Genomic DNA, 9,318 nt, shown 5'->3' with positions numbered 1-9,318 from the left:
TTTTCAATTACGAGATCGACCCCATTTCCAGGCTTGATATGTACATTCATAATTGGCTCATGGACATATTTTGGGGAGAGGGAGAAAGAGAAGTTAGATAGTATCAGAGCACAAAGAAGCTTTAGTTCAACCATGGCTAGGTTTTGCCCTAAGCATATTCTTGTACCGTAGCCAAACGGGGTGAACAGATTTGGGAATTTGCACGCACCACTAATGCCATTAGCGAACCTCTCAGGTTTAAATTTGTAAGAATCCGGACCCTAGATGTTTGGATCCGTATGCAAAGTCGTTGTCATTGTCCATATAATAACACCCTTTGGAATACGAATATTGGCAAAGTCAAGGTCGTTTATTGCGTATCTTGCTCCTACATGCGCCCCAGTATAGAGCCTTAACGATTCATAGATCACCATCGTCAGCTGTTAAGAAAATTATCTGTGACGAGCATATTAATATACTAGATGAAAAATTATAGTTTAATTGATAAGACGTTTTCCTTCCTTAGTTTTATAATCATATAAAATCTTCAAATTTTCATAGTTTTCTTCAATTGGAGAGAAGCCTTTCATATCGATCAACTACAACATAAACAAAGATAAATCAAAATTAAATCAATCAATTTGAACTAAAGCTTGTGTTCGTATTATTATTTTGGCATTGTTCGGTATTAATTCTTTATGAAAATTAAAAAACATATCTTAGATGAATCATTATTAAAATGATAAATATATTGATATTTTGATGAGTTAGTTCTTAATTCTGTCTTGATTGAGTTTGGTGGTGGTAAGACAATAGGCCAGATGATGAGACGATGGAATAATAAGTCGGAGTGGAACTTGAAAGTTGATAGTGTGGGATCGAGTGGAAAAGTGTAGAATGAAGGAGACTAATGATTGTGCCACATGAAATTCAAAAATACAAAAGCCCCTAAAATTTAATATTTTTAATTAAAAGTTGCAACCCGTTGGGCCGACCCACAATCAGTTCGGGCCAACCCGTTTAACCCATCAACCCATTCGGGCCAATCCGTTTAGCTCATTTTGTATTCGGGTTACAAAATTATAGCCCTAGCCCACTAATTTTACAGGGCTATTCGGGCCGACCCACGGGTTTCGAATTGAATTGACATCCCTACTTAACTATCTCTTTAAGTATCTATTTTATTATCTCTTGTATTCTATTCTATGTTCATTTGTCTACTTTATTCTATCCATACTTAACTAACTAAACATCAATTCTTTAATTCACGTGACCAAAAAAAAACGCATCAAGTATCACATTATGCAAATTCGGTTGTAATGAACTTACTTGTTTCAAGTGTCTGATCGAATCAAAATCCGGAACCTGTCCTTTGCAAACTCCGAGAACCTCTTCTCTTACTCGATCTTGCCATTCTTTATTAGAAGCCAAGAGCATCAGAAGCCAAGAAGCTGCAACTGAAAGGGTCTCATATCCAGCTGTTAATATGCTCTTGCAATTATCAATAATAAAATCCTCAGTTTCATTTGGCCTCAGATTGCTATTTTTAGCTCCTTCAAGAATAAATTTCAGCATATTTTCCTCAATGTGAGCTTCATGTTTTTTTACAAGTATTTTGGTGATCAATTGTTTGATATCATTCCGGAGCTTCCACTCTCTCCTGTTTGCTTGGTCGGGACATATCTACATCATCATGAAATTATAAAAATATAGTAGTAATTAGATCTACTTGTATCAATTTAATTAATCAATAATTTTCCTATAATTATTTCCCAAAAAAAAATATTAACCCTCTAGGTCATTTTCTGACACAATGACAAGTCATGTCATCACTGTCGATAATTACGCGCAATTTAATTGGTAAAACATTTTCCCCAATCCAATAATTCAGGAGCTTCAAATCACCATATGTAAATAGTAAGAAACTTTGATTCATCCATAAATAAAACAAGTTATATTCAATATTAAACCCTAATAATAATAATAATCTGACCTCATTCCTGGAATGGCAAATAAGAAACCTTATTCCTGGAATGGTAGTATGTTGAAGCTTTTCCAAAATTTGTTCTCCTTCGACATAATTACTTCAAAAACAAACTCTTAAAATCGCATCACCGGAGAATTTAAAGAGATGATTATCAACTTTGATATCTACTTTACCACCTTCTTCATCAATCAATTTTTTCCATGAATCTATCAGCATTATTGCTGATTGTTGAATAGAGCTTTTCATTCCCTACAATTAAGAATAATGGCATATTGGTAAATAAGTTTATAATACAAACAAATATGCTAAAGACAATTGTAGCCACTATATAATTAAGTCTCATGGCCTACTCACCGCTTATCACTAATTGGTTCTATCATGGTCTGGTTCGAAACTGAAAAATGACTGATACGAAGTAAAACCTGGATTTTGTTCAAGTTTACACCGGGAGCCATAAGCTTCCTCTCGTAAGCCCATAATTTTCCGTTCGCAGCAGAAACGCCGTTTCCTAGCAATGATCCCAAATCTTTTGACAGATATAAAGGTATCCCCAAATCGATCGATTTGGAGGCAGTTAACTCTTTTATCACATCAGAGTCGAATACCACTAATACCGGTGTAGTACCAAGTGTAAAAGTATAAATATCACCTGTCGACGAATAAGACAAACAGTCATGACAATTATCCCACAGCGTTGTAAAAAGAGAACTGAAAATTGTATCATATGGACCTCAATATAATTCAGGCAACAATAACACTAGAAAGATGCTCCCTTTTGTTGAAAATATATCTTGAGGTGTCCCAAGTATGTTGGGAAGAGAATGTGTGGAGTCCCAACCTATTGGGAAGAGAATACCATTTATAATGTAGAGTTCCAATATTATAGTTCCTAGGTATATTTATATCTAGTGTCCTATAAATACCTATGTACTCCATGTATCAATAACAATTCAAACTAAATACAATGTAGTCGATAAAGCTTTGAGTGTTTTTATTTTCCGCATTTTAGTTTTCAACATGATATCAGAGCAGCTAACGATCCTTCGTTAGTTTGTTCAAAATCAAAAAAAAAAAAAGGTTTGGTTGAATCTGTGTTAATCCTAAACCCCAAAATCTCAAAAAAAAATATATATATTTGCACCAACATTCAAGTTTCTGCCTATCAAAGAAATCAACTTTTCAGCGCCAAACTAGATAATCTTTTGCCTTCAACCCACGCTCTACTCAGCTATACTCCAAAATCACACCATTAGCCAAATCTCCCTCAAACAAGATAGGAATCGTCCAACCAGAGAGGGGGAGAAAGTACACTCTATTGGACGTTTCCTCTCCAACCACAATAACCGGCCGGAGGAGATGAGAGGAGTGGCAGAACACTGAACACTGTCGGGAAAGGAGGAGCAAGGTTACCAGAAAGGGGTCTGAGAAGGCATCACTGTTGTTCACCCGGAGAAGAACAAATGAAGGTAAAGAGATTGGAAAAAGCTACGGATAAAATACCATAGCAAGACCCAACAGAAACGGCGTCACGACGGCAGCGGCAGCAACCGCGTCTGGAACTGGCGGTGCTGGCGCTTGGCTGAACCAAGACGATGACAGTGAGTTCTTGGCAGTTAAATTTCAAACGGGCATCAATGACGAAGCCTGACCATGGCGAGGCAACGGCTAGATCGAGCGACAACACCGCCGGAGAAGAAAACAGAGGAGTCCTCGGTTTGTCCGGCCGAGGGGGAGAGGAAGTATCCGACCAAACAATTCCTCCCAAATCTATGTTGGCCAATAAGGCCAAAGATCTGCCGGTGGGAGAAGAGCTAAAACACACGAGAGAGAGCAGAGAAGACCGATTTGATATCGGAGGAATGGTGGAGCAGCTAGTGTCAAACGATTCATCTCTGAATCAAGGAGAGAATTGCTGAGGAAGAGGCAGAGCAGCCAACATCTGCGTGGCGAGGGGGAGAGAGATAGCGTCGCCACACCGTTGTTATGAAGGCCTTGGTGGGAATGAAAACTGGAGAAGATCGATCGTGCTGCTACGACTGAGAAGAGTCTTGGAGAAATATTATGAATGGGCCACTCACCCCTTAAAAGGCCTCATAAGGGGAGGGTTATCCACACTTATATAGAGAAGCTAGGATCATCACCAAGCCGATGTGGGACAATGATTTGGAGAATTTAACAGAAACTATCACTGGCCATAATAGGCCTGTGAGGGAAAGCAGTGTTGCATTCTGAGCACGACCGGAGAAGGAGAAGCGTCGCATTGTTTCTGATGCAGAATTGAATGGGGAGCTATTGAACCTACATCCATAGCCATTAGCCAATAAAGTAAGCAGCAAAGAATCTTGAGGTGTAATCAAGAAAAGAATATTAGCCGGAGAAGAAGGATCTAAGGAGCAGAGGCCCCGCAGAGTTCGGCATAGGTGGTCTCCTATTTCAGGGTGAAGATTGCCACAGAAAAGACAACGAGTTATCCAGAGGGCGACAAACTGACCAAGTACTGGACCACTCGTCCTCAAAACAGGAGAACCACTAGTGGAGGGAATCCCACCAGGAATGAAGCCGGAGATAGGTGGAGTCGGATGCAAAGGGAGCCGTTGTTGGAAGTTCGAGAGAGAAGCGAAAGCAGCCCGTCGCCGTAGAGTATGGGCCATCAAAAATGGCGATGCAGTTGTGGAGCCGATGTCATTCAGAAAGCTGCGGTCGCCATCTATTGGCAGTATATAGGCCGCTGAGAAGAAGGCAGAGGCCATCGTGAAGAGCTCACGGTGGAAGGTGGTCCGGAGAGGTTGCTGCCTGCTTCCTAGTGACGGGTTGAAGGTGTGAGATTCAAATCTTTCCATGTTGGGATGCTACAATCCAAAAGCGTAACTCCTCGACATGAATCAAAACTGTCAGAATGGCTCCTAATGGCACGAGCTAAAACTGCCAAGATGGCTCCTAATGGCATGAGCTAAAACTGCCGAAGATGGCTCCTAATGGCATGAGCTAAAACTGCCGAATATGGCTCCTAATGGCACGAGCTAAAACTGCCAAGATGGCTCCTAATGGCACGAGCTAAAACTGTCGAAGATGGCTCCTATGGCATGAGCTAAAACTGCCAAAGATGGCTCTAGACACGAGCTAAACTGCCACCAGAAAAATTGAAGCACTCCTAAATACGAATATAAACTATTTATCAAAGTGAAGATCGTGTAAGTTAAGTGTCGAAAAACTCGATACTTAACTTGATGGGGAGTGTTGAAAATATATCTTGAGGTGTCCCAAGTATGTTGGGAAGAGAATGTGTGGAGTCCCAACCTATTGGGAAGAGAATACCATTTATAATGTAGAGTTCCAATGTTATAGTTCCTAGGTATATTTATATCTGATGTCCTATAAATACCTATGTACTCCATGTATCAACAACAATTCAAACTAAATACAATGTAGTCGATAAAGCTTTGAGTGTTTTTATTTTCCGCATTTTAGTTTTCAACACCTTTATCCTAAGTTACTTGAGTCGTATTCTATTTTGGGTTGTCCCAGATTACTCGGAGGGGATCAGCTAAGCCATAAGTTAATCCACCATATACTACACTAATGAAAATTAGACATGTGGAACCTATTTTTAATATTAAATAAAAGATTAAAAATATAAGTTCTCATAATGCATCATATGCTACACCAATATTAATTAGACACTTGGACGATCTTTAATAATGACTAAAAAGGATTAAAACTAAAACTAATACACCTTATGCTATTAATTAGACACAAAAGGATACGCTGACGGTCATTTTGTAGACATTTTGTTGAGCTTCTTGACATTGCTAATTGGGAAGAATTATCAGTGTGTTAGAAGCAGCAGTATGAAGAGGAGCTGTCTACCATTGGAATCTTAATCAGTTTGTATCCTAGCTTATCGAATCTCGATAGCTCCCATTTTGTGCTAAGCAGATTTTGCTCAATCCAGCCACTTCATTTGAAGAACAATATAAAAGGCTCAAACTTGATATCACCGATTTTCAGCCTGCTACATATTTCAATTGTGCAAACAAGTTTTGTCATTGTGGCAATTCATTTCAAAGTATAATATTAGCAGCTCAAACAAGAATTTTTATCAAGATCATGAGCAAATATTAGCAGTTCAAACAGATTTGCCAAACAACTAACTGAACTACTAACTCAACTCCATCCATTCAATAATAAAACCAAAATCATGCTATTTGATCTGTAGAAAGAAAGCAGGTCGAGATCAAGAAAAAATCATTTATCAGAAATCATTTTGACCAATGCTAACTAAAAGTACAAGGTCACGATTACCAAAATGTTCATATCAACACAATAACAATAGTTAAAACAATAGAATAAATGAGTCAAAACTCCCAGAATGCAACTCTTAAATTAAAAATGAAACTCCCACAAAAATCTTAATCAAAACTTAATACAAGTTAACCATGAATGACTGTCAAACAATCAATAACACCAAAATTATGATGGCAGGCTTGCAGCATTGCTTAGACTAAAATTATGATGTACTTTGAGGATCAAAAGCATTGTATGTCACGTTCCAGTAGTCATCATTAATGAGTGTAGTCTCTTCGGATTCCTGCATAGAAGAAGCATGTTGCGAACCACTCTTTGTTGCTTTTGGCTTTGGTTTTCGTTTTCTACTAATAGCCTGTTCCAAAGCATTTTTCGGCCTCTTACTCGAATGGTATGTAACTCTCCCTTTAGGTTTCAAGCCTTTAATTTGACTTTCATTGGTTTCATCATCAACTGCAACATCTCCGTCCTTTGCCTCAATTGGTACAGTATTTGCCTTCCCTATCATTCCATCCACACTATTTTCCATTTTCAAGAGACAATCTAAAGCAGAAGTATAGCTATCTTCACTCTCAGCTGCTTTTATTGCCACACGCATGAAAGAGTTACATAATTCTTTATACCGCTGCTTCTTTCTTGTTTTTTCATCAACAATGCCAACTCCTACATCACAAACTCTTGATGTTCCACCCTTAGCATGTTTGGTCCATCGCTTTAAGATATATTCATCGGGTATTTGAACAACATTCATAGATGTTAAGATTCTTAGAGTATGTGAGCATTAAATACCCGAGAATTCAAACTTCCTACAGCTGCAAAAAATGGAACCTTCGATGGAATCATATGTGACTATATATTCATTAGTCCGATGAATTGGCCTGACCTTATATATCACAGAAGTTCCAAGTTGACTCTCACCTTCAATCTTGCTTTCAATTGCCTTCCTCAACTCCTCACTAAACAATGCAAATATCTTATGTGTATATACGGCAGCCGCATGCTTCAAAATTTCCAATGGAAATGTAATAACAGGTGAACTTTGAGCATTCTTGAAATCTTCTGCCGACTCTTTCTCACGGCGATCATCTATCAACCTTTGAAAATGATGGAACACCTCGACAATATTGTTTTTATAATTTACATAATGCTTCACAACAGCATTCATGCACTCACTTCGTTGTGTAGAAACCATATCAGCACAAAATGTGTTTCTTCCGTAAACTAAAGCCCATTTTTCTCTTAGAGAAAACATTCTCTTCAACCATTGATTATCTTGCAGGTTGTATTTCTCCAACATTCCATTCCATGCATCAATGAATTCTGATTCTTCTTCGAAGTCGTACACACAACGACTAAAATCAGCTGCAAAGGTATTCTTGAAACTCGCAAAAACATTGGAAAGATGAATTGCTGCATTCTGAAAAATGTGCCAAACACACAAGCGATGGTAAGTTGATGGCCACTTGGAAGCTAAAGCAGCGCTCATTGCTTGATCTTGATCCGTTAAAATGGTTTTTGGTCTCTTTCCCATCATAGCATCTTCAAACGCATCAAACAACCATTCAAAGGTTTCAATTGTTTCGTCGTATAATAATGCTGCACCGAACACAGTTGTTTGTTTATGATGATTTACACCGACGAACAAAGCAATTGGTCTGCCATCTCGATGTTTACTGTATGTCGTATCGAAACAAACAACATCACCAAAATGACCAAAATCTTGTATCATTCTACCATCAGTCCAAAATATATTGGTAATTAGATCTTCCACATCCAATTGAATAGCATAGTAAAAATGTGGATCTTCACTTGTCATCCTTTGTAAATATTGCAAAACACCTCCACTATCTCCTTGTTTAATCTCCAAAGTCCTCTTAGTTCTCAAATAGTTCTTCAAATCAATATGATTAAAACCAAGATGTTGTATTCCGCCAGCTTCCTTTGCCATTACATCTATTATTTTCTTTGGAGCCAACCCACAACTTTGAGCAACATCAACTTGTGTTTGCTGAGTATTAGACATTTGTCTAAAACATCTAAACATGTAAGACTTTTCCGGATCACACAAATCATGGTTGTGTTCCTCAACAAACTTTACAATCTGAAACTTTCCACTGTACCTACAATTGATTTTCATCAAAGCCTTACATCCACATCTAATTTCAGGACGAGGATTCTTAATTGTAACACATCTATTGTTTGTTGCTCTAAAACCTTCCCTACAACAGCAGAAACTAATGTCCAAGATGTTGCCCGTAATTCGATCTCTATGAGCAGATAGTTTTCGAGTTCCGAAACCTGTTACCTTAGCATATTTCATATAGAAATCATATGCCTCAACTTCTGTTTCAAACTCCATCCCTATCTTAGGAATGTGGTCTTCTAATACATTGTCATCCATATCTGCAAAAGAAAAAAAGATCGTATATTCAATATCTATTTCTTTTACTCCATGCCAATCCTGTTACAACTCAAATAAAGTAAATAATTATTGTACTCTGTATTATATTACGAGTTGCTCCCCTGTGATAGTTTTATAAATTAACTTCAAAGATTTTTAGCAAAATCCATATATTAAGACAAAAGAACTAGTCTAAAATTGTTTTATTCAAAGTGATAAACATTACTTGAAAGTGATTACCTTTTGACATCGACATAAAGCAGCAGAAGATTGCAGCGGCAGATAAAAATTTTGTTTCTTGAGCGGAAAGATGAAAGGGTTTTCCTAATACGTAAATATATTCAATATGTAAAGGCTAGGTTTTAGTTTTAATCCTTTTTAGTCATTATTAAAGATCGTCCAAGTGTCTAATTAATATTGGTGTAGCATATGATGCATTATGAGAACTTATATTTTTAATCTTTTATTTAATATTAAAAATAGGTTCCACATGTCTAATTTTCATTAGTGTATTATATGGTGGATTAACTTATGGCTTAGCTGATACCCTCCGCAAATTACTTGGGTCATTTCTCTTTTTGGCTAAATACAAAACATCTAATCACACCTACTTTATTCTTTCTTTTACTTTGTTCTCTCTTCTCTT

General features: G+C 37.5%; 1 protein-coding gene across 1 annotated transcript; it reads right to left on the bottom strand.

Moving 5' to 3' along the window:
• Positions 1-6,473: 6,473 nt before the first annotated feature.
• LOC125206719 (protein FAR1-RELATED SEQUENCE 5-like) lies at positions 6,474-8,922 on the bottom strand. The gene is made up of 5 exons (XM_048105958.1): positions 8,913-8,922; positions 8,577-8,674; positions 8,486-8,490; positions 7,155-8,391; positions 6,474-6,983 (listed from the first exon to the last, which is right to left on the bottom strand). The coding sequence occupies exons 1-5, from the start codon at positions 8,920-8,922 to the stop codon at positions 6,474-6,476; spliced, it is 1,860 nt and encodes a 619-aa protein (XP_047961915.1).
• Between the last annotated feature and the right edge of the window lie 396 nt (positions 8,923-9,318).

This window comes from Salvia hispanica, chromosome 2, assembly GCF_023119035.1.
Source record: "Salvia hispanica cultivar TCC Black 2014 chromosome 2, UniMelb_Shisp_WGS_1.0, whole genome shotgun sequence".
NCBI lineage: Eukaryota > Viridiplantae > Streptophyta > Magnoliopsida > Lamiales > Lamiaceae > Salvia > Salvia hispanica.
The sequence above is the reverse complement of the archived record's forward strand: the minus strand, read 5'-3'. Positions and strand labels throughout refer to the sequence as shown.